Raw genomic sequence first — 24,257 nt, 5'->3', positions numbered from 1 at the left:
ATCTGTTATACTTGAGATTATTAGAATTCCCAATAGTGGAAAGTTTTTTTTTTAGGGGGGGGGGGGGTACAATAGTGATAAAGTATTAAAAATGGTTAAGGGCCTAATTATTGGCATCTTTTCCTTCTCATAGTTTGCTTTGGGAGTCATAGCTCAATTCCTGTTGTTTATTAGTATCACTCATGGATGTCTATTATTGATCAGCCACTTCTTCTAATATCTATCTTATCCTTCTGCTTCAAAGAATAAGATACTGCATTTTCATCTAAATTCCTCACTTTCCCATTTTGAGGGCCTTATAGATTTGCCTTTTTTCACATGACAGAAATGAATAATTAGATATTAAGGCATTGAATCATTACATCTCTTATTTAAACTTGCAAGGCTCATAAGCCATAACCATTATTGTTCTTCTAAATTAGCAGCAATGCTGAAAGGCAAAATTAAGAAAGGATGTAAGCGGATCTTAATTGGAGTTTTCAATTTAGTACACATATTCAACTGCCTTACCTCATAAGAAAATGGCAATAGAACTGGAGCCTTTACGTGCATTAATATGATATTGACATTTCAATATAAAGATGAACATCTTTAAAGTAAAAAAATGCTGCAAAAACTAATGGTTCTCTTGGTACTGCCATGCTGAAGTACCTTATCCGCTGAGCATTCAAATAATCCTTGCTGCTGAATGAACGGTAGACACGAAGAGCTATTCTTGCATCCCACCCTATCTCTGCAAAATTCCTATAGTAATACAAGGACATAATGTAAGGTCCTATATTTATGATTTTAACACCACTGGCAGAACTGATTAAACTGCATCCAGGTAAAGCTACTTACAGTTTTTCGAGATGTGGAGCCAATGAAGCAGTGCATTCAGATCCAATTGTTATATAATGAGCCAAACGCATCTCTTCTATCTCAGGTACAGTCACAGCCAGAGTCTTACAGGTAGGAAAGCTCCATTTGATTAGAAAATGATGTTTCAATATTTACTTATGTTAGCATATGGAACTTTTCGTGTACATTAGAAAATCAGAGGATGCTGGAACTTTTACTAGGATGGTTGAAGAAAAGAAGGCACTTCGCTCTATGAACTAAGGCAGTTAAATAAAATGCTAGTACCTTCCACCCATAATGCTTGCATAGCATTTGCAAAGCTTGGTCACAGCAATTTCTAATTTCACTTGTGCAGTCATTAAACCACTGATTTTTCCAAACAAGAATTACATCATGTTAGCATCTGTCTCCGAAATACAATAAAAAGAAAGAGTTTGTATGAAACTGAAATCGATCCATCAAACTGGATTAATTGTAAGAATGCTTAGTATTAATTGTAAGAATGCTTAGTTCCGAAATGTTTGGAAATTCAGAGCTAACCTCCCCATATTTGGCTAATTTGATGTTCGTGATTGATTGTGTGGATGTCAGCAGAGGAAAACTCAATTTAGGCTGGAGGATTCTCGAAAAAAAAGAGAAGAAAAAAAAAATTCAACTTATCAGACTCCTGAAAAAAATGAATTTCACAATACTAGTAACAGAATCTCTTCACAGCACCCAAGCACAATGAAGAGAACTTTTTCTGCTTTCTTTAATTTCTGAAGAATGAAAGAAAAAGCACTGCTTAAATATGTCTGAGATATGAGGAATGGGGGACGATTTTCTCACCTGCAAAGGTGCTTGGTGACCAGAGAGGTTACCAGAAATAGCTGCATAACTGGTATGAACAAGAATGTTTATTTAGATAGTAATTGATTGCAGCAGGACCTTACAAAAAATAGAAATGTTTGTGATCTTATGGAATCAAATACTGACACTATTAGTGCATCTTCAACAGTTGCTGCTAATATGCCTGGCATTCCAACTGTCCAATTCAGCGGAAGGGTACTGAAACAACGACATAAAATGCCTATCAGGATGGTAGGGGGAATATAGCGTACAAGCAATGGAGATAGTGGAGAAGCTTCTGATGGCCAGTTAATTTACCCTGAATTAGACAAGCGTCCAGAGGTCGCCTTGAAACCGACTACGCCACAGAGAGCAGCAGGCATCCGCACCGACCCTAAGCATAAGAACCTTGATAAGATCCATAGGGTTCTCGAAGGTGAATTTTCGATAAAATATCAGCCAAAGATATTACGTGTGCTAGAACTAATCAGCATATATATTATAATCATGCAGTGCTGATGAAGATTGTATGTGTAATCCTTTATCAATGATGTGTAGTAGTGAAACTTGAGATCGACAAATTCTGTCATCCAGTTTTATCTTTGAAGATGGTGTTTTACTTATCTGACCATACAGTTCGTATCGCTGAAAGCAGGTGATGGTCATTTGTGTCATTAAGCAATCAAAAAGTCTGCGAGCAACATCCAAGTGAATTGCTGCTTTAAAGGGGTATTGGAAGTTGTCCATCGAATTTTTTCAGAGTCTGTTAGATGATTAAAGACTGTTACTCCTTGAAAAGCTGAACAACTTTTTCTGCGCTATGCTCAAGAGAAAAATGTCCTCAATTGTGGTTTATTGTACCAAATTCCAATGCTAATATACCACTGAAGCCATCTCCAAGGGCAAGTATTTTCAGAAGCAATTTAAAACTGCAGGCTTTTTCATCTGTACTTTTTACTGATAGTAGTGACTGTGAATCGAAAATGTGCTGACTGGTGAATGGTGTTGTGTTCGATGTCGCACGTGCAAGGGACATGTTTCAGGCCAGTCTCACAGTCACCAAGATGCTTACTTTTACTTTGGGGGGACCTGGGAGGTTCAATGACATTATTTTCTTAACCTATAAGTAGTGCACATTAAAGACATGCAGAGAAACATCAATATTGTCTATGCTGTGTATGTTGTGGACCACTCTGAACTAGAGGCTGGCTGCCATCAAAGATTGACCCCTCCAAGAGGTCGACAACTAAAAAGATTACCAGAAATAGCTGTAGATCTGAAGGGAGAGGTAAAACATATGATCTTGCCGCGACACAGTCAGAAGTGTTACTCTGAATGAATTTATCCACAGCAAACTTACCTCCCCCATCAACACCAAGTGCAACAGGGCATAATCCAGCACACACTACTGCAGCTGATCCACTTGAGGAGCCTCCAGAAACCCTGTTGATGTTATACGGATTTCTAGTAGACCTGTAATAAATTGAAGAAATGTACTCAAGAATTAGGAAACTGAAATAAAAACTGCTATCTTAGCTAGTCCTGTTCTCTGCCTCTTTTTTTTTTTTTTTGCCTAGCTATAATTTTTTTTCCTAGGCAAGCACTTGTTTGAATAATTCAGAATAGTTTAGAGTAAGTGCTGGAATAACTTGGATCAAGGCTTTCACTAGAACAGCTGTTCCATGACCATCCCAACACTAATAACATATTAATCACACGGATTACTCCCTGTTCCGTCCACTATTTCAACATCATAGTGGACCTTGGTAACCATCGAACCTGATCCCAACTATATGAAATTAGTTTTATAAATTCTCATTTGCCAAGTATTCCTATTTAGGACTATGATGATGCTTCGAGGGAAAAGAGAAGGGCATGTTGTACCCATAGTGAGGATTGATCCCGCTGGTCCCGGCACCGAGTTCATGCATGTTAGTCTTGCCAACAAATATAGCACCACATGATCTCAATTGCTTGACACAGGTTGCATCATTTGCACAAGGTCTCACCTTGTGCAACCACTTTGTTCCTCCTATAAAAACCAGCATTCCAACCATAGAAGAATGTGACAACTATATGGAGAAGTAGCTGAACATAGATTTCTAAAAACTGACACTAGAACATGATACCAGTAGTAGTATAGGGCAGGCAATCGATCTCATCTTTGATGGCAACTAGTACTCCATCCATCACTGAAATTGGGGCCCCTGATGAGGACCATTACAGCAGTTAGAGACACAGGAACACAACATTAAGTTTCACAGCTCAGCTGCAATACCTTCTCACCTTCCAAACTAACTACTACTGCGGCTTTTAATGTAAAACAGTAAAAGGTACCATGGACCACATAAAATAAGCAAGCGCTTCCAAAAAAATAAACTGGCATTAATTGTAAGAGGGACAGAGAGATCGCTTGGCATCAAGTGAAATATAATGCATGAAAAATATTTTGAATGATGGAAAAAAAGGATGGAGGGATGTATATAAGCCAGCCATACCATCGAAATTTTATGTATGATACATGATTTTGTTATCATAAACTAATGTCTTAAGGTCTCAACTCTGTTTTACACATCTTCATGCTAGCTTGATGAAGGTTTTTTCCTAATATATGGAAAATCCTCATTGTTTTATACATCTTTAACATTTTTTATTTCTTTCTTAGAATAATGGAATAACATCCTCATTTAAATCAAAACAGAGAAAAGAAAGTGCTAAATAATCTATTGATGCAACGGTGGCAAATAAATGATGGTAATTTGAATCAAGTTTATGAGGTGTCTCATTCTTCATATAGTTGTTACTCTTTTGCTTCCATGTCCTGTGGCTAAGCATCTTTCGCATTCGCCTGTATTTGTTTGGGCTTGATTCCCTCTATGCTATCCTTAGGCTAGCTCCTCTATATCACATTTCACGCTATCAAATGAGTGGTGGCAACCTCATGATATTTTTACTGTTTCCTGGACTTATATCATGATGTTTGGCATAGTATAGCATGCACAATATGCTCGAATAGTTTTGAACAAGGTTTGCGGTGCGTACCAATTCTTACTGGGCATACATCGTATAATCGGTGGGGCATTCAGTACTCTATACCGACATCCATATCGAGGTGTACTGATTCTGTACTAATATGTAACCTAGACCAGAAGTCATTTTTTTAACGAGCTTCAGGCGATCATGCTGAAAGTATGACAAATATTGGCAATTTGCAAGAAAGTACTGTATATGGTGATCAACCCTCAATAGGAACGTTACATGACGAATAAAAAAGAAAATCAAGTTGAAAAAAGAAAAAAACTGCAAGACAGCAAATTATTATTATTACAACATATTAAAGTTAGAGCATCAATACCCCTCTTGTATCGAAGTGTTGACTCTTCAGCCTGCCTTAGAATATCTCGAGCATTGTAATTGATGAAGAAAGCCATTTGGAGATCTGTAGACTCCTCCACAGCCACTGAAAATCGCTTTGCTACCTGCATATATTCATGCATAAACTTGGAGAAAACATGCAAATATTCTTGGAAAAGACTTTGTTGGCGGAGCGTGCATACAAGTAATCTAAATGTGCTACTGGCAGACCCAAAGCAGAGCAGAAAGAAGATTAGGTGGATGTTCTCAAGTAAGAAATGAACTGAAAACATTCTAAAAACTTTGCTTGGTCTTGAGGAAGACATTTTTATACATATGTATTCATGTACCCAAGAGAACTAAATAATCATTGGGAAACATCACTCAACAATAAATTCTTTTAGTGAGATGAAATACCGCAAGAGGAGTTGTTTCTCCTGATCTATAGGCCCTTGAGAAGTCCCGTATGGTCCAACGCTTGAAGCTAGAACCCGGACTATTCAGGGTAGATTCCAGGCAAGGAGGAAGACAATCCATGGCTTCTCGAACTCGCTCAGCAGGAGATAAGTTGTGCTTTACGAGATTAACATTTTGCTCTGCTATGTCTGCGCAATGTTTGAAACCAGTTAAGAACTAGATCTCAAGCACATTAACTGTTGATGACTCAAAATTGTCTTCATTTTGCTAAGATTTGGACCATCATAAAAATTAAACAAAATAACCAATTCTTTAAGAAAAAAGAAGTTGTATTTTAGAAGAAAGTGAACCTTCCCAATTATGGGTGTTGGTGAACAGAGGTGGCTCCTGGATCACGGCAAATGAGACAAGCTGCAAGAAGTTGAGACCCGTAGTCAAAACTTCAGTTATCGAAACAAATTATCAGACCTTATTGCTTATTAAAACTCAGTGAATTCTTATGGAACTTGTGATTATTGGTATCCCAAACTAGCTTATGTGGAAATCGCTTTTCTGCAATACAAATTTCACTGGTTTCAAAGCTATCAGTAGATGTGCTATCAAAACTTTAAAAGATAACTTTTTTTAAAAAAAAAAGCTAAATTTTGCAAGGACCTGACGCTAGTCCTGAAGAGAATGAAGAGAGAGCAGGGGACAAGCAAAGAAGACAATGCCAAACATGTCATACGAATCAACAAAAAGAAACTTTCAAATACCTTGTGGATGAGATTATCCTTTTTCAGTATATACACCGCGATCGGTCCAAAAATCCTCGACTCCAAAATCCACACAAAAATCTTCACAAGAAACCCCGCCACCCGAGGAGCTAAAATTAAGCATCCACAAAAACCCATATCATCACACTAAAAACTAGCAGGATCAAAGAGCTTCCCAAATCCTCAAAACAATGAACTAAGCCATTCCCTGAATCAAAACAGAGTACCTTTCACATTAGCATGCAGATAGGATTCCTTGCTGTCGGGGCCAAGATTGACATCGGGGGCTGGTTTGTAGACCTTCCCTGCAGATCTGAAGAGGCCCATGAATGGAAATTTGCACTTCAATCTACGAGTGATGAGAGTGCCGGCTTCTTTGACGTTTGGTGTATATATAGACGGATTAAAGGCGGAGTTAGCAAGAAAAAAGAATAACTTATGCCAAGATGAGAACAATCGGAATGTTCTTAAGAGTGGAGTGGACGAAATAAATCGAGGTGGTATCGTTTCTTGTCAACACCGTTATCTCGTGGTGGGGAGTTGGGCAAGGACAGAGTCTTGAGGTGGTCGCCTTGTTTTTAACGGTAACTTTTCCCGGGAACTGGATGGAGGGAAAGAGCCGGGAGAGCCGTGGCTTATTACCCATCCGCCACTGTGTACCAATAGGAGACAAGAATAATCCAATGGCCCACACGCCCACCCACCCACCCAAGTCTCTCGTACATTGTTTGAGCTGGATTAATTTCTTGTTCACCGACCAAATCCCCTCATAATCCCCTACAAATCCCTCTAACGTCATCCCATCTCCTTGATTTATTCACTCCTTGTGTTGTTGTATGTGAGAGTTTAGGAGTCCATTTAATTGTTGTATTGGCTTAGATCAAATGATTTGAGAATGCCTACTATACTTAAATCTCAATTATAAAACAAGAATTGAGTGTTTGCTATGCAAAATGAGGGATAATTCCGACAATTGATCATTTACTATTCCAATTGTATCTCATGTTTGCAAATCAAATATCCCATGGGCATCCAGGCTAATATCCCATCAAGGATGGGCATAAATTGTTTTTTTGGTGGTCGCTAACATGAGCCTCGGTTCGTTTTCCACACTTACCCTAATCTCCATCGAAATTTTTCTAATCCTAGATTTTGTTCGAAATACTACGAAGCATCCATGTATCTCCAAAACCGTGAAAGAATGAAAGAATATCATGTTGATCAAATGACCTTGTTAATTGAGTGGAGCTTACTCAGAACCTCTTCTTAAATTATATTTGCATTTGAAAGTGATGGCTTCAACAATGTCCTTCATTATGTGGATGCTATACATGGCAATGTTGAACACGACATGCACTGGGGCCGAAAAATCTAGCATAAATATTAATAATAGATGTGCATAGCTTCCTAAAGCTCAGTCAGGTTTGCAAGAGAAAAACAAGTATAACCAAATTCATTGATGAGGCCCCATGATTGGTATCACTTATATCTCCATTGGCACAAAAGTTATAGGAATTTGCATTAAATGACTTGCAATTTTTTGCAATTTGCTGCGTGTCCAACTCTGAACCTATGCATTCTTCAACAAAGAGTTCACTTGCAAAATTGATGCTTGTCCAAAAGGCATTACCTATGAGTCCGAGAATGGTATACCATAATAAATAAATAAATTTAACCCATCCTGAATCCCAGAATTATGGAAACCTCCATGACTTTCTAATTGGTTATATGAATCGTGCTGCTTGCACAGTGAAAAGTCAAATATTGAGCTTAGAAAAGTTTTGCTACGGAAAACTTCCAAAGGAAGAGAGAATTTTTAACACGAAACCATTGGATGAGTGAAAGGATGGTACTCAAATGCTAGAACTCTCTCTTTTCTGGAAGAAAAAGCACAAGCTTTCTAACAAAGTAATCATATTGAGGTCTTGTAGATAATAAAACAAGCAGTGCTCAAGTCATGATAGAAGAGCTACCCCCTCCTATGATCATGTATTGGTAAAACATCAGTGCATCGTCATGATTCCGATGTGGTCGATGTCGATCGCAAACACAGACAGCCTGCTCGACAAAATTGAAGCTGCCACATGATTAAATTGAATCAAGCCAACAAGCTTGGGCTTAAATCTCTCTCAATTCTTCTCTCTCACATGATTGATTGAAGTCTGCAGGAGGTCCATATGTCTTGAGAGATAGCAACCATCCTCTCTTCTCTTCACTTGCCTACACAAGCCAAAAACTTTGATTATCCAAAGTTTTATATTTCCCATTTCTTTTCAGCGGCCTCTCATTTATTTGGCTCACTTTCCTCCTGTCCGTGATCATTTGACAACTGCCTCATCACGCTAACGAATTTAAGGATACTGAACTAATATCTACATTCCCCGTGGATGGGGGCTTCTTTTTCCCCACTTGCTTGTCTCTAGGTGTCTGGAAACACCAACCAACCACGCCACCAACTTTGATTCAATCCTACTTCCACCATCTCCATTATTTCACTGAGGTTTTCCCCAAGTTACTTTTGGAGAAACATAAAATCTTCTAGCCTATCCCAACCACTAAGGGGCTACTTTATTTTTTTTTTGTACTCTTAGCCCAACTACTAGGCTAGGGCTTTGTCTGGAAGAGCTAAGTCTTCTCGCAGGAGCAAGGTGATCCAATTGGGATCCAACAGACATTCTTCCTAACATCCCTTTGGATTGTTTCTGCTGTCTGTTGTCTTGATTTAGGTGCATGATATGCACTGACAAGTTGTTTTGGTCCCTCTAGTTCAAGGAGCTGAACCATGAAATGCAGAAATGAGGTAGGAGTACTACAATGATGGATCGATGTGGCATTTCTCTTTAAATGACCAACAATGATGCTTCGATTTAGCTGGATGGCACCCCTCTCCTTCCATTGAGTGAAAATTGCAGCGATCTATCTCCATCATGAAGAAATTTTTAAAGTTTTCCTGAGCCTATCTACCAAGGCTATAGACTTATCGAATACATCGGTGCAGCATGCTTGTGGATCAAACATCTAAGAGGATTATAGACCGTATATTGCTTCGCAATTACGTCGCCTAAGCAGACACAATTCCTTTAGAAAGATGGTTATGGACTGCATAGCTAGTTAGTCGGTTGAGCTCGTATTCGTTAATGAAATTAACCATACAAATCACTCAACAACTAAAAATAGCCATGTACCACCACCATTAGAATTAAGAAAAAGCTCTCTGTCTATCAATTCTTGCTAGGTCTAGACTTGGTGAATTTCATCATGTTTAATCAAATTAAGCGACATGCCCAATTCTAGTAGGGCCCTTCCATCAATTCTTTTAAGTTTCACCCTTGCGACTGTGCTCCCAAAAAGCCCAAAAATTTTGATTTCTGGTAATATCCTAAAAAATCTTGAAAGCAACATCTATCAATTCCGGGTTGGCATCGATAGTTGAGACTCACATATTATCTAATGGTCTTCGAACCGCCAACTTTCATTCTTGATTAATAAAAACATTCTTGGCAAATACTTTCATGATGGTTCATCTTTCATAAATCCAAGAATTTCACATCTAATCATGAAATATGATTGCCCCATATTGGTCCGCAACCATTTATCTAATAACGTCTCTAATATGTGGGATTGCTTTGAGCAGTCAAATTTCTTCAGGGTAACAGCATTTGAGGCAGGACCAATCCAGTTTAGGACATAAGCACATCACCAGTAGAAGGGATGCAATGACCGGTGCATATAATGGGTTGGGTCGGCCTACCAAACATAAGTTCCAACTACAAGATTTTTAACCATAGCAACTCAAGTATACGCTAGTGGAGCTGAAATTACCACATATGTTTGCAGCAAACATGCCCTCTGATGGATTTTGATTGTTCTTATTCTAATTACCAAACCCGAAGAGCCTAGTATTATTTATTTTTACTTTCTCCCCATATCATGATTGCAAAATTTGTGCAACTGCAGCTTTTCTTAGATGAGGTAGCCATTTGTCATCCTCTCTCTTAGAAATATGATGAGAAATATTCTAATTACTCTATTATGGTCCATTGGACCCAAAATCCAAGGCCAGCCTCATTATATTATAGTCCAAATGTCACCCGGGGTAACCCAAAAACAAGTGGGCCAGCCCAATTACTCGCCTATTCCTCTCGCGGCTACCGAACGCAGAAGGTCGAGGGGGAGAGAGAGAAAGGGCGCGATGGGGAGAAGGAAATTTTATGGGTGGGGAGCTGCGATCGTAATCTTTATAGTGTTAATGATCGTAACCCCGGCGATTCCCCAGTCTCAGGAGTACCACGACTTCGCTGATCAGCGCAAATTGTTCTTGGGTAAGAATCGCCTCTCTTTGATGTTAGGGTTTCTATCTCCTCTTGAATGGTTGATTTCTAGGGTTTTGCTTTCAAATCGTTTTCAATATTTTGATATTTTCTGCTACTATGGTTTGTTCCGTTACCTGACTAACTTTTTGATTGTTAGCACTTTCTTTTTTGTTATTATATGCATTATTGTGACGGAAATCATGAAGAAGTAGTGATGGAATCAAGAGGTTATGAGACGTTAGAAATGGGAAAGGAGAAATTTTTACTGAAAAAACCAACAAAAGTAGCGTTCAAGAGGGCATGAAAGCCTGCCACTTATATGAAGCCAAGTAGGAAAGTTTTAATTATGTGAAGCTGATCTATTTGGTTATGTTTCATGTATAGTATTACAGAAATTTCTATATCAGGACATCAGACAAGATTAGATCTCTATTATCCTGGTGCCTCTTATCTCGCTTGCCCGTATTATTTAGACCTCAAACTTGCGCAATTTGATGATAAATGGTATCTCTAGCATCGAAATCTTTCCATGACTTTACAACTTTGATTGCTGCTGGATTGTTTTGGTGAAGTCGCAACAAGAGCTAACAGTGGTGCTGTTCAAGTAGTGTTTTCTTGGAGTTCCATGTACAAACGTAATGAACTTATCACCTGTTATGCTCATTGTGTTGTTTAAATATTATTTTTTTTGCAGGGATACCTAATACGTTGAATGTGATTTCAAACTTTCCTTTTCTTGTGATTGGTTTAATTGGGTTTGTACTTTGCCTTCGTGGAAGCTTCAGGCTAAGGTGATGTTCATAATGTTAGATCTTTTGACATTTTTCTGGTAAAGAGAAGGATTCTCATTTGCTAAGGTGATCCTTTTGGTTGTGACAGCTTGCAAGGTGAAGTCTGGGGCTGGTCGTGCTTCTTTATTGGTGTGGCTGCTGTTGCTTTTGGCTCCTCCTATTACCATCTCAAGCCAAATGATGCTAGACTAGTTTGGGATCGATTACCTGTAAGATTCATTGAATAGTTTTCAACATTTAGCCTCACTGCATCAATTTAATGAAATATGTTAATAAAGGTTTAGTGTTGACACCGAGCCAGTTAATATGTCTAGGCCCCTTACAAGCAGCATAAAATCTAGTTTTTCTTTTCTTTTTTTTTTGTGGCTGAAAATTGTCCTAGAATGATTAACTAGGAAAAGTGCTAGGCAGCCAAGCCTAGCATCGACAAATTGTAGGAAGCATAAGCTGAAAAGCAATAGATAATCTTAACTACTTGGACACTTGAATGCTTCCATTGTTGGAATGACATGGTTGTGGAAACTCACAGTTGTGTTGAGGCACTTGGGTTCTTTCATGGAGTTCATGGATAGGTATTCAAGGATGCTTTATCTTTTTATTTATTTATTTATTTAAGAGATTGGAGAAACCAATTTGATTGGTGTAGCATGGTGTGCAATGTGCATGTTGTTGTGCATGTTAGCTGAGTTGTTGGCAGAAGTTGTCCTGTGATAGGTGTTTAAGTAGCATGCTCTCTGGCTATCTACAACATATCCATATTATATTTTATACTACCAACATAAGCTGTTCTTTGTCATGATAAACTTGATTTCATGGGCTGTGGCTGTTGCCAGTACTTGCAATGAGCCAGTACATTCTACGTTGTGCAATTATATTATCTCACCACTAGTTAGCATATGGTTTGACCTTTGTTCAACCGGCTGATTGCAGTAAAATTGATATTTTTAACTATTCTGTATGTAGATGACTATCGCATTCACATCAATCATGGCAATCTTCATCATTGAAAGGATTGATGAAAAAACTGGAATGACGTCAATTGCACCACTTGTTATGGCGGGTATAATAAGCATTTTATATTGGAGGCAAGCATACTACTTTCTGATCTATACCATCTTATGCTCGTATTTTTGTGCTTTCATTACTTGAATGAATCTTGAATATCTGAATCAGACTTAAACCTTTTGTTGACTTTTTTTGCAGGTTCTTTGATGATTTACGCCTATATGCACTTGTTCAATTTGTTCCTTGCATCATTATACCTTTGATGGCTATTCTAATTCCTCCAATGTATACACATTCTGCTTACTGGCTGTGGGCAGCAGGTTGGGTTTCAGCAATACTTGAAATCCTTTTGCGGTTGTTACCTTTGTCTATTTTTGTGTTCTCTTGTTTTTCCATTTGACAATTTGAAGAAACTGTTTGAATCTTCAAGTAGGAATGCCCAGTTCCTCTTCATTGCTTATGTAACCATGGTTATTACTTTTGAGATGGCTGGAGCTATGCCTTCCATCTTCATTGCTTCGATAATCTTGTTAATCTCTTTAATTGTGGACCATTCAACAAGGAACAGTTGTTTTCAAGTGTCAGAAATTTAGTGTGAAAACATATTTAGAACTTTCATTTCTAGCTTACGTGGGCCCACTGGCATAATAGAAACCAGCACTTCTCCATCCTCTTGACTTGAATGAGTATCACATCTTATGGGCTGCACAATATTGTAACTTTCGGAATTTGTCTCTTTCCAAACCTAAAGCATAGCATCAAGAATTCGAGTTTTCTTTTCTTTTTCATGAATTACAGTATTTCAATGAATAATTTTGTGTTTGTTAGAGATAATCTTAGTTGGACATCTGAAAACATCTACACAAGTCTTGTAAAGAATTTGTTTTTTTTTTTTCTTTTTTGGTACCTGTTTTAAAACTTCCTTCTCTTGCTGATCTGAATAGGTAATTTGCAATGCTCTCGCGATAATCATTATGACGTTGTTATCTGGTAAATGCAGGATTTTATCTTTTGGCCAAGGTAGAAGAAGCCATGGACAAAGTGATATATAAATGGACTCATCACATTGTCAGTGGACATACACTCAAGCATCTATGTGCTGCAATGGTTCCTGTTTTTCTGACACTCATGCTTGCAAAAAGGAGTATTGAGGCTGATAGGTATGCCTTTCCTTTGATCTCTTTATCAGATATTATTCTCCACATCCTATAAATGCTGGGCCCATTTGAGCCAAAAAATTGCCGGGACAAAGAGACAATGTCTTGTCAAATTACTTCATCTCTGACATGGTAAAAGTTTTCCGAAGCACAAGCACATGTCATGTACTTTGTGCAGCAAAATTATCACTAGAAACCAGGGTCTGCCGTGCCAGTACCAGTACCGTGCCGGTTGCCCGACGGCATGAGTCGGTATGGGCCTGCACCATGTTGGGCCGAGCCTATACCAACACAGGAGACCGTGGGAGAGAGAAAAAGAGAGAGCGAGCGAGAGGAGGAAGAGGGAGGGAGGGCAGTGCTGGTGCAGGTGGTGGAGGCCGCGGCCGAACCCCTGTTTCGTTCGAAACAGGGTTCGACTGCTAAAAAATTTTACGATTTTTAGGTGAAGTCAACAAATCGAGGTCCAGCTGCAGCCTCTGCCATCTGCATCATTGGCTAGCGCTGGCCTCCACCACCCTCTCTCCCTCCCTCTCCTTCTTCTCGGCTCTCTCTTTTCTTCTCCTTCTCCTCCTCCGGCGATGACATCTCAGTTTCTTTGCTGGAACCGTTCCGGTATGGCTCGGGACATCCCGAACTGGGCGGTTCAGGACGGTTCTGCCAACCTTTTTAGAAACAGCTTGCACCAAACATGTGGCACGGTTTGATGATTGCCTGCTTGTAAGAAAATTCTGTGGAGTTTGTGTTTGGACAATCTATTTTTGTATTTTTGTTCCTGTACTAGGTCCTATCTTTCAAATGTTGGCCTAGGTACTCTGATCTTTTCTCAATTGCGCACCTAGTGCTATTCACCTATTTGACGGTTTCTATATCATGCAGGATAAGTTTGTTTCAGCAGTGGCGGATTTATTGGGTAAGAGTTAAAGAAAGTCGATTTAAGGGGGAGAGCTTAGATTGTGAGTATACTGCAGTTTCGACTACAACATGATGGCATAAATCATACATCAGGAGTCCTCACTGAAGATATTTCTTGAGGGACTTGTACATTGTTATCGAACACAGTATGAGAGGCATCATTGTTGTTAACCACTGTATATGGATATCCAAGACCAACCCCTTCTGAGAAACCTTTTTGTAAGAAGTATAGCACACAATAATTTCCTTATAAGTAATAGAGTAATGTCACATGTTACCTTAATGCTTCTTTGCCCAATTAGCGCCAATAACCATGACATTTAGCTTGAATCAATTGACTAGTGGGATGGCTGACTCATGATTGGTCTTACATGAGCAAAATCATCTTGTAGGATGCCAATTTATAAATGCTTCCATTATTAAAAATCATATTGTGAACCGCAGATGGTTTTGGACCTATCAGCATGTGGAAATTTCTCATCAAAATGTCATGGGAGATACACCCTTCTATTTGGCTATATTTTGAAAGGAAAAATGCTGCTTTTTTGTCCTGAGTGTACATACATAAACAATTCATCAACTTTGTGAGCAAACTTGGAATCACAGATGAGGCCGGATATTGTGCTCAAATGTGACCTCTGCTGTTGCACATGCCCTGTCTCTGACCTGCAAATAGAAGCCTGGGCGGACCTGGTAATCTCTAATCCTCTCTTGCAGGCCATTGAGGAACCTGAACAACGCACTCTGTAGCATCTTTTCAACTCACCCTTGTGCAACCGCAGAATCCCTGCTGGCTGTCAGTGGAGATCCGAAAGAAATTTGGTTTGAACTGATAAAAATGCTCCACCTATTTTAATCACTACAACTTCAGGATTGATTTCTTCAAATACCATTTACCAAACCTATACTTTGTAAGTATACAGCACATTAACAGCATGGGTGTTCGATCCCTTTTATTGGTACAAAAAAGGATTTCAGCTAACTAGTGCCAACTGGTAGCTGGTAGTTCTACAACTATCATCGAACTGTGCCTCACCAAATTGAAAAATGAAGGGGGAAACAGGAAACCCAAATATGGAGGAATGGCCAAAAAAAAATTGCATTGACTTGGTGAACTGGCTAGTGTACAACTTATTACAAGGAATGGCCTATTCATCTTCTCCCAGCTTTCAATCAACAGCTTATGGTTGGTAAAGATGTCTTGATCATTAAGAGCTGCAGAGAGATCTGGTTATTATCGCACGTAAACACCATCCAGTTCCAGATGATACCTACAGGAGCTGAACTGCAGCTGCATTGCATGCAGACCATGGACTAGTTGTCTTGCTTAGCAAATGCTCAGCACCCCTCTCAAGTGCAGCTCTCCATAGCCTGTACCTCACCCCAAGCTTGTCATATAACAATGGCGAGTTTCAAATGTCTTCCCCATTGATCATCCTGTCCTGCTGCCCAACCACTAGCCATAGGTCCTCCTTCAGGACCTGCAATCAAAAGGATATTCATCAGCACGTAAACAAAGTTGCATGGAATTGCCGGCTGAGAAGCTGAGACCGTAAGGCGTAGGAAGTTTTCGAAGGAACTGCAATGTCTAGCTGCTGGGGTAAATTGCTGCTTTATGAGAGCAACAGAATGGTCGGTATGAAAGTAACATGGAATTGGCTGGCTCAAAAGTGTCTTCACCAACCTTAAAATTTCCTGTAAACTCTTCCTCATTTTGCCATATTATCAGTAATATTAGCATACAATATTATGATGAGAGGGACAAAGATGCACGGATGTGCAACCTTTCTCAATTCCACTCCTTCAAATGCTGCATGCATTAAATACGTCTGTTAGAATATGAGATAAAAATACAGCTTTATATGTTCACCGATCTCAAACATACTATTTGTCTACTTTTCTCTTGTACTTCTCTACTTATAGTTTGAACATATATCCATGCACAAGAACCAATAATAAGTACTCGTGCAATCTACATTATGAGATATTCTCATGAATGTGAAAGAAAATGGTGGAACAGGATTTCTTCAGATTCCATATAAGGGAGGATTCTATGGTGCCATTGCTGATGATAGTGTTAGTACAAATACCTATATCAAACAGAATGCCGACAAAAAAGATTTCTCTTACCAGCATAACAAATTTTTACTGATCTCAGTGTTTCAAATATCAAATTTAAAATTAGTTTCATCAGGGTGATTTCAGGTGACATGGATTCTTTTGACGTCTAGAACAATAGAAGAACATTTATTTTTTCCTGATCATCTACTGTCGTGATTAGAGTTGGCTTATAGGAATTCACGCAAGCACAAAATGGTGACATCCCTCATAATGATTCAACCTATTACTGAAATTGAAGGAATCACATTCGTATTTTCTGATGGAAATGGGTTTTCTGGTCATTATCACAAAATACTGATGTCAGACAAATATTTTCAGGTCTATGATTGACAATAATGGCAGATTCAAAACAAATTGAATCCATCTCCTCATTTTGTAGAGCTATCCTGTTACAAGTGTAGGAGTTTTGCTCCACCGGTTCATGGAAAAAGAGATGATGCGTGGCTTCTTCCATATGTTTACATGGACCAATAAAAGAAACAAATAAGTTTTATTATTTAGTGACAACAGGAATGTTGGAAATAAAGGTGAGCCTTAGTACATTGATAGTGCTACTCCATAGTGACCTACAGATTATAGATTTGAATCACGGAAATAGTTTCTCCATGGCCATCACTGATTATCTTTTTAATGAACACCACATTTGCCTAAAACTAACTATATCTACTTCTAAATCACCATAACATGAACATAGCTCACCTTCTTGGATCAAGCAATTGCAATACCTAACTCAACCACAGGATTCAGGAATTCTTCTCTGGATTGTTCTGAAGTCACATTTCCCATTTAAAAGTTAGCCTAAATTTTCACTTTTGAACATGATAAAAAAAAAGTCAACTTTTTGGCCACAACTAGCTCTATTAACGATCTGATCAAATGATTCTAGATTTCAATATTAAAAGTTTTAAAAAGAAGGTTTTTTTTTTTGGTCAGAAACTCATTTCTCAAAGGTCCCCTTATGGATTGAGGATAAAAATCTCACCTTTTTGGAGTAGAAATTAGAAGACGGCCGGAAAAGCGAGGTTGGGAGCAGAGACAGCGCCGCCGCCGTGGTCATGGAGGGGATCAGATCCAGAGGCGAAGATCGCAGAGGGGAGAGAAAAATACGGCTAATATAGATGAAAATTCTTGTCGGGAATTTATATATTTTAATGCCGGACAGCTTGCCGATAAGAGGCGAGCGTTGCTCGCGTTCTACCGGGGCTTGCCACGTGTGCGACCGTTGGAGGACTCGTTGGATGACGTGGCGCTCCCCAATCTCAAGCTTCTACGGACCCCACCTTGGGGAGCCCCAGTATCTTGCTACGTGGACCTCCATATCTTGCCGCCTCGGTTTGGACCGATGTGGAATGGGGGTGTAGATATGATGGACCAGCTTGATGGCGTATCACAACCGTGCGTTTAACTTGATGGGAGATGGTCCTTGTTTTGCCCTTTGATCGGGGCGGGAGGAATATCTCAGCCATGAATCTATTTGTAAAGGAATCCAGATTTTTTTTTTTTTTTTGCTAGACCGGATGATTCATACAACACATATACGGATGCACCCAATAAAATCGGAAAATAAAATATCACGGAGCTCCCAAGGCAGCTCCCCATCCTCCGCCCACAGAGTGCTACTGGTATGGTTAGCCACATAGGTGGTCATCCAATCTGCAGCTCCGTTGGCTTCTCTAAATACATGCTTCGCCTGGACAACCCCTCTATCCCTCATCATCGGCCAGATACCGCGAATCAAGGGATGGTCAACAGCAATGACCCTTGGACTCTCCTGGATTCAGCCAATGACCGTAGCTGAGTCACCCTCCAAGATGACTGAACTAGCTGAGAACACACGCTGAGCATGTCGAAGATCCGCCCAGATAGCACTCAGCTCTGCACCAGGAATCGTGCAGTCAAATAACTGACCGTCTCCCGCTGCCATGACTCTGAAATTCGGGTCGCTAATGACGAAACCCGCTCTACCCTTTGTGTCTCCATCCAGCACCGATCCATCAAAATTGATCTTGAGAAATGTGCTTCTGAATATTTATCCTCTATCAAAAGGGGTCCAAGGCTCTGCGCGTGCGCTCTCTCTCTGTCTCTCTCTCTCTCTCTCTCTCTCTCTCTCTCTCTCATGGATTCAGATACATGATAAGTGTCTATTAGAGCGCTTGAAATGATGGGTAGATATTCCTACAGTTTTCATTCCAAAAGGAGGAAAAATATCAAAGATTCAAGTAGTTTTTTTTATGTTTAAAAGGATTTTTATGAAATTGAAGTGCATATCGTGTCTTTTGATCTCCGAAACTCGTATCCTAATTACAATAGACTTTCTTTGAAGACCAATGCTACATCATGAAGAGCATCATCAAATGAAAGGATCCTGCAAACGTTATCGTGGTTGCCCTATACATTTTATCTATATGTATATTGGAGTTTTACCATAACCTTTGAAATAACTCATGTTCCTATGTAGAGAAAACCCTAGCAACATGACATGCAGAATTCTCTGACTCCATTCTCAATAGACAGGGTCTCTATACTTTGATCATCTTGTCGGATGACCGTTCATCTACTCGCCACAAGTCTTTTTGGGAAAAGAGTATGTGTCCATATCAAAGCCTAATCCTTGAGAAACAAATTTAAGTATCTCATGAATTTTGTACAAGCCCAATACTAACAAAAAAAATTGGAAATACAAGTGTCAAGGATATGTCTAGATGCATAGAAAAAAAAAAAATTCTTGAAAATATTGTTTTCTATTTATTTGTTTTATTAAACAACTGATAAATTTAGAAAAATTATAACTATATTTTTAAAATTTTATATTTTTTATAAAAAATTTTAGTTTTTCTTTTTGTTATTCATCGATTTCCATGCAATCAAGCATTCCCTAACTAAATAATAAACACATAATTTAATGGTTGATGGATTTTGACACATGCATATTGTAGTATATTTTTTTAACATAATGTTAGGCTCTCCTCTTTTCTCCTAGGAATCAAATATCAATTTTGATTAATGTTCAAATGAAATTTTTGTCCTACATTACCATGTATTAGATTTATATATCAATTTATAATTTAACCGTTAAAAATGCCTGATTGTAATGTCAAAGGGAGAAGGAGAAAGAAAAAACTCTTATTTCCATTTATAAAATCAATTCAACAGAGAAAACTTAATTTTTTATGAAAAAAAGAATACAGAAAATGGCTGAGTGTAATGACAAAAAGTAAAAGGAGAAAGAAAAACTCTTGATTCCATTTATAAAATCAATAGAAATAAAAAAGGTCCCACCGGGATTCGAACCCAGGTCGCCAGATTCAAAGTCTGGAGTGCTAACCACTACACCATGGAACCAAGGTGATCTCAGGCCCAAAGATATATTATTGTTTACAAACGAATCTGAAAGATAGTTCTCATTCAAGGGTTAGAATCACCTCTCAAATTGCGCACTGCTGAAAGAATTAATTGGCCTCACTTCTCGACAGCTAACTAGGTTGCCTCTTAGCATTCAGCCGACTTTCTATGAACTGATTCGCTATCTATCTACTCTTTGGAATGTATTCATACTAAACATGCGTGATCTATCCATTTTATAAAAAAATAATAAATAATCTGAGTTTATTATTTATTTTTATGTGCAGATTATTCTATAAGACCTAGTCTTTTCATATATTCTGGGAGAGAGGGCCAGCCAATATTTGGTCAACAAAATAAAAGTTCATCATGCAGAAACAGAGTTTGTGGTTGATGTTTTAAGCTTTTAATCCAGGTGTGCAACCAAAAAATCGGCTAATAGGTTGCGCATCTAAACGTAAGATATCAATTTGCGGTCAGATAGAGTCTGCCATCATGGAATCTAACAACAAGGCATAAATGTTGGATCGACTAGGTGCAGAAATCAAAGGTTAAGTCGAGTTTCTACTAACAAGTAACAAAGAGAGATGAAAGTTCAGTTGGGCAAGTCAAAAAGCATTCATCCCTTCTTTAAATAATGCTACAATAACATCTTAAAGAAATGCAGAAAGTTAAAACCCCACCAATCTTCATTCTCTATCTGTTGATTAACTTAGGATTCCAACATAATGAAAGAAATTGTACAGCTAACCATTGACAGCCAAAAAAAAAAAACAGAAAGAAAGAAAGAAAGAAGCTCTAGCAAAAAAAAAAAAAAGAAAGAAAGAATGGAACAGGGGAAAAAATAAAATTAATACCAGTAATCTAACAGAACACTTCTTTTCAATGTACATTTGTAATACAGTGACCACCAAAACCATATAAACTTTCAGCTTTTCTATAATCTACTAGTTTTCTATACAGCTGCTGCTCCTACTTCGAGACAAGAAGCTTGTAAACCCAGGAAGAGTAGAGGATGAGGACAAGACCGAAGACAGTGGAGACCCCCTCTCTTTGCCACTGGGAAGAGTATAGCTGTGCATCTTCTCTGAGGAACTGCTAGAATGAAATATAAGATCTGGCGAGCATTCATTAGGTTCTAGCTTCTCAGCTTCAAGCATGAAGTCATCTAAAGCTGTCAGTGATTTCAATTGCTGGCCAAGAGAGGCAATTGTTTTCTGGCACTCTGCCAGCTTCCCAGCAGCCACAGCAAGCTCTTTCTCCTGTGATAAAGAAGATCATTAAAATGAGCAGTCATGGAAACATTTTATGAAGGAGAGCTTTAACTGGTGTATAGCGGGAAACCTCTAAGTATAAAAAAGTTTAATGGCATTCAAAAGAAATATTTAAGGACTATAGCAAATTCTAGTTTGCTTTTTGTCATACGAAAGTCTTGTTTTACGCACTGTAATGTCCATTGGCCACTCAAAGCATCGAATCATTGAATGATTATGAAAGCCGAAAGTGCATTAGAATAGTTATAATAATAATAACATAAAAACTAATTGAAAATGAAGATATCGTTCCAAATTCCCAGTGAAGGAACATTAGGATTCACCTTTTTAATCTTCAGGTCTCCAAAGCTTGTAACTTGCCAGAGTTCAGCTTCTCGCTTTATCCTTGATATCTCACTCTCCAATTTCTGACACTTGGCTGCAAATTCTGCAGTTAATTCCTTTTCCTTGCTAACTTGCATTTCTAATAAATCCACCTTATTGTGCAGCCGTCCTATTTCCAAATGTGCCATCTCAATCTGGAATTCTAATGCCTCTCTTGTTGCCTCCACAGCCTCTATTTTAGTTGCAAATTCAGCAGATTTTGTCCTCTCCTCCTGAACTTTCATTTCCAAGGAACCCACCTTCTCACGAAGCTTGCTTACTTCCAAATGTGCAGACTCAAGCTGAGACTCTAATGCCCTTCTTGCAGCCTCTACAGCCTGTACGCTAGCTGCAAATTCTGTAGATGATGCCCTCTCCTCCTCCACCTTGCTTTCTAATAGACCCACCATTTCACGCAGACTGCCAACTTCCAGATGAGCTGAGTCAAGCTGAGATTCCGATACCCTTTTAGCAGCCTCTGCAGCCTCTACACTAGCTTTAAGTTCTGCAGACAGTGTCTTCTCACCCTCAACTTTTCCTTCTAACAAACACACCTTATCATATAGCTTTCTGACCTCCAGTTCTGCTGATTCTAGCTGAGACTCCAGTGCCTTCCTCTTTGCCTCCACAGCCACCACTTCTGCTGTGGCCACTTGTTTTGATTCATTGGCCAAGTCTAGCTGCCTCTGCAGTTCAAGCAACTTATCCTCAGCAACTCCAAGCTGATTGCAAGAAGTCTCGAACTGATTTCGTGAATCAACTAAAGCCATCTCCAATTCTGCTTTCTCACTTCCCATTTTCGCAATCTTTTCTTCCAATTCAGCCAACTGCTGATGCAAAGCTTCAGCTTTCAGTGGGCTATCTCTCATATCAACTCGCTCAGAATCAGCTTCAAGCTCAATGCTAGAGCTTATATGGTCAGCCTCAGGCAAAGCAACAAGTCTCTCCATCTCAAGGAAATCATCCATTAGGTCAATCTCCACAGAAGCAGTGAGGTTTCTTTCACTGGCCTTATCATTCTTGAACTGATCAAGTTCAGCAATTAAAGCCGATGCCCAAGAATCCGAGCAGCCTGACTCATTTTCCATACAAAGCAACCGTTCCCCACTATCTGATTGGCTATCTGTAACAGATTCCACATAAATTGAATTTGCAATAGGCTTGTGGTCGTTAACTGGTACTGTTTTATGTGCTCGATACCGTAACCTACAACATTCAGCTTCAAGTTTAGCAACCTTTTTTATGCTCTCTAAATGTTGCTTGCTGGCTGTCTCTGCTGCTTGATTACTCAGCTCCCTTTCTAAAGTCAGCATCCGGAGATCCTCAGATTGAGAGAATATTTCAACCTTGAGAGCTGCATTTTCTTTCTTAGAGGCGTCAAGTTTTGCCTGAAGACCAAGGTCAACTGCTGCAGCAGCTTCAGATTTCGCAGTTTGCAGTTGCGCTTTGAACTCAACAAGCTGCTTCTCAAGCTCAAGCTTCTCCAATTCCCACTCACGGGTCTTGCTAATGACAGCATCATGGACTTTCTCCTCTTGCTCCTCTCTTGCTTGGCGGAGCTGCCTGACACATTCCTTGAGGGCATCATCAAGGTGTTCAATTCTATCTTCAAGAGCAGAGTTTTTCTTGTTTGCAGCTTCAAGTTGCAGCTTCAGAGCTGAAACTTCAGTTTCTGCCTGTTCCCAGCCTATCGAAATATAAAGTTTGAACATTCATAAACAATCAAATGAAAAAATTATGCAATTCTAGTTAAACAAAGCAAAAGAAGAAGAAGAAGAAGCTTGTGTGACTTCATTAACTGACAGATGCTTTATCTACGGAAAATAAAGTAGAGTAGTAAGCCCACCATAACCAGGAATCTTGGGTTAATATTCTGAATGTGTCATCTAGTTCTTCAAACAAGTTCACCTAGGTCTTATCTTACAGAGTTAAGCTTTAGCAAGTATTCCTTAAAAATATGTAGTAAATTTTTCTCCATGCTTTGTTGCTAACTAGTGAATAAATATTGTTAGCCTAACAACCAATTGCATCAACATGTGTTCTTGACTGCACAGCGAAGGAACATATGCTTGCACATGTAGAGAGAAATAATAGTGAAACAATTGATCAAGACAGTAAATATTTGTGTTTTTTGGAGTAAAAAACAAAAATTATTTATTATACATGATGTATGCATATCTGTTGAGACCTCTGTGTGCGCGCGCGCGCGCGCGCGCGCGAGAGAGAGAGAGAGAGAGAGAGAGAGAGAGAGAGATGGTGATATATTACAACACATAATTCATGAACAACAGACACGACATTATTGTTTTCTTATTTTGCAGAGATAAAGTTGCCTTATGATGTGAAGTGATAACGAGGTATGCTGCATTTAGACAAGAAAGGAACCACAGGACAAATTAGAATACCTATGTTTATATACAAGTATATAAAGGCAAAGGGAAATTTTGATAAGTTCTTAAGAATTGTTCCAGTTAGACCTAAGAAATTCACATTCTGAACTTATTGAGATACTATCTTATTTGTTCAGCAAGTTAACTTTTTGACTCACATGTTCAAATGGGCATGGTCATGTCAGCCTCTATAGAGTCTTACAATCAAGAATGGAAGAAGAAAAGTCTCTAACAAGTTTTCTATAGAAGATTGGAGAACATGAATAGCCAGGTGAAGTAATCACCACAGACTGAATGGCCCAACAAAGCATACAACTGCTCATTAGTGAAAGAGCTTCAACAGCACCAAAGATCAGCAACAAATTGTAATATAATTAGTGTTCCGCACAAGTTGA

The 24,257-nt window shown here is 38.9% G+C and overlaps 2 protein-coding genes, 1 long non-coding RNA gene and 1 other non-coding gene across 4 annotated transcripts in view; 1 reads left to right on the top strand and 3 right to left on the bottom strand.

Annotated features, from left to right (window-relative positions):
* Positions 1–24,257, bottom strand: part of LOC103701393 — a 31,395-nt gene that overhangs the window by 3,595 nt on the left and 3,543 nt on the right. The window contains exons 3-20 of the mRNA XM_039133906.1: positions 21,433–23,159; positions 20,784–21,097; positions 8,168–8,271; positions 6,422–6,703; positions 6,195–6,304; positions 5,790–5,850; positions 5,440–5,627; positions 5,024–5,147; positions 3,798–3,875; positions 3,553–3,700; positions 3,029–3,141; positions 1,987–2,062; positions 1,816–1,887; positions 1,669–1,717; positions 1,381–1,452; positions 1,126–1,206; positions 841–944; positions 652–744 (exon numbers count right to left, since the gene is read on the bottom strand). Of these exons, the coding sequence (XP_038989834.1) occupies positions 652–744; positions 841–944; positions 1,126–1,206; positions 1,381–1,452; positions 1,669–1,717; positions 1,816–1,887; positions 1,987–2,062; positions 3,029–3,141; positions 3,553–3,700; positions 3,798–3,875; positions 5,024–5,147; positions 5,440–5,627; positions 5,790–5,850; positions 6,195–6,304; positions 6,422–6,703; positions 8,168–8,271; positions 20,784–21,097; positions 21,433–23,159 (3,796 nt within the window). The remainder of the gene's footprint in view (positions 1–651; positions 745–840; positions 945–1,125; positions 1,207–1,380; positions 1,453–1,668; positions 1,718–1,815; positions 1,888–1,986; positions 2,063–3,028; positions 3,142–3,552; positions 3,701–3,797; positions 3,876–5,023; positions 5,148–5,439; positions 5,628–5,789; positions 5,851–6,194; positions 6,305–6,421; positions 6,704–8,167; positions 8,272–20,783; positions 21,098–21,432; positions 23,160–24,257) is intronic.
* LOC103701271 lies at positions 10,349–14,655 on the top strand. Its single transcript, XM_008783278.4, has 7 exons — positions 10,349–10,516; positions 11,202–11,298; positions 11,387–11,507; positions 12,262–12,383; positions 12,502–12,623; positions 13,304–13,463; positions 14,337–14,655. The coding sequence occupies exons 1-7, from the start codon at positions 10,387–10,389 to the stop codon at positions 14,443–14,445; spliced, it is 861 nt and encodes a 286-aa protein (XP_008781500.1). The 5' UTR covers positions 10,349–10,386; the 3' UTR covers positions 14,446–14,655.
* On the bottom strand, positions 14,817–17,612 carry LOC108511085. The gene is made up of 2 exons (XR_005514631.1): positions 17,476–17,612; positions 14,817–15,853 (listed from the first exon to the last, which is right to left on the bottom strand). It is a non-coding gene; the product is annotated as an uncharacterized LOC108511085 (long non-coding RNA).
* Positions 19,764–19,835, bottom strand: TRNAQ-UUG. Its single transcript has one exon. It is a non-coding gene; the product is annotated as a tRNA-Gln (tRNA).

This window comes from Phoenix dactylifera, chromosome 14, assembly GCF_009389715.1.
Source record: "Phoenix dactylifera cultivar Barhee BC4 chromosome 14, palm_55x_up_171113_PBpolish2nd_filt_p, whole genome shotgun sequence".
NCBI lineage: Eukaryota > Viridiplantae > Streptophyta > Magnoliopsida > Arecales > Arecaceae > Phoenix > Phoenix dactylifera.
The sequence above is the reverse complement of the archived record's forward strand: the minus strand, read 5'-3'. Positions and strand labels throughout refer to the sequence as shown.

Excerpts from the sequence above, each read along its gene's own strand:
- LOC103701271 (XM_008783278.4), top strand. The coding sequence starts at position 10,387 with ATGGGGAGAAGGAAATTTTATGGGTGGGGAGCTGCGATCGTAATCTTT. Across the intron at positions 10,517-11,201 it reads TCAGCGCAAATTGTTCTTGG|GGATACCTAATACGTTGAAT; the intron begins GTAAGAATCGCC and ends TTTTTTTTGCAG. Across the intron at positions 13,464-14,336 it reads AGGAGTATTGAGGCTGATAG|GATAAGTTTGTTTCAGCAGT; the intron begins GTATGCCTTTCC and ends TATATCATGCAG.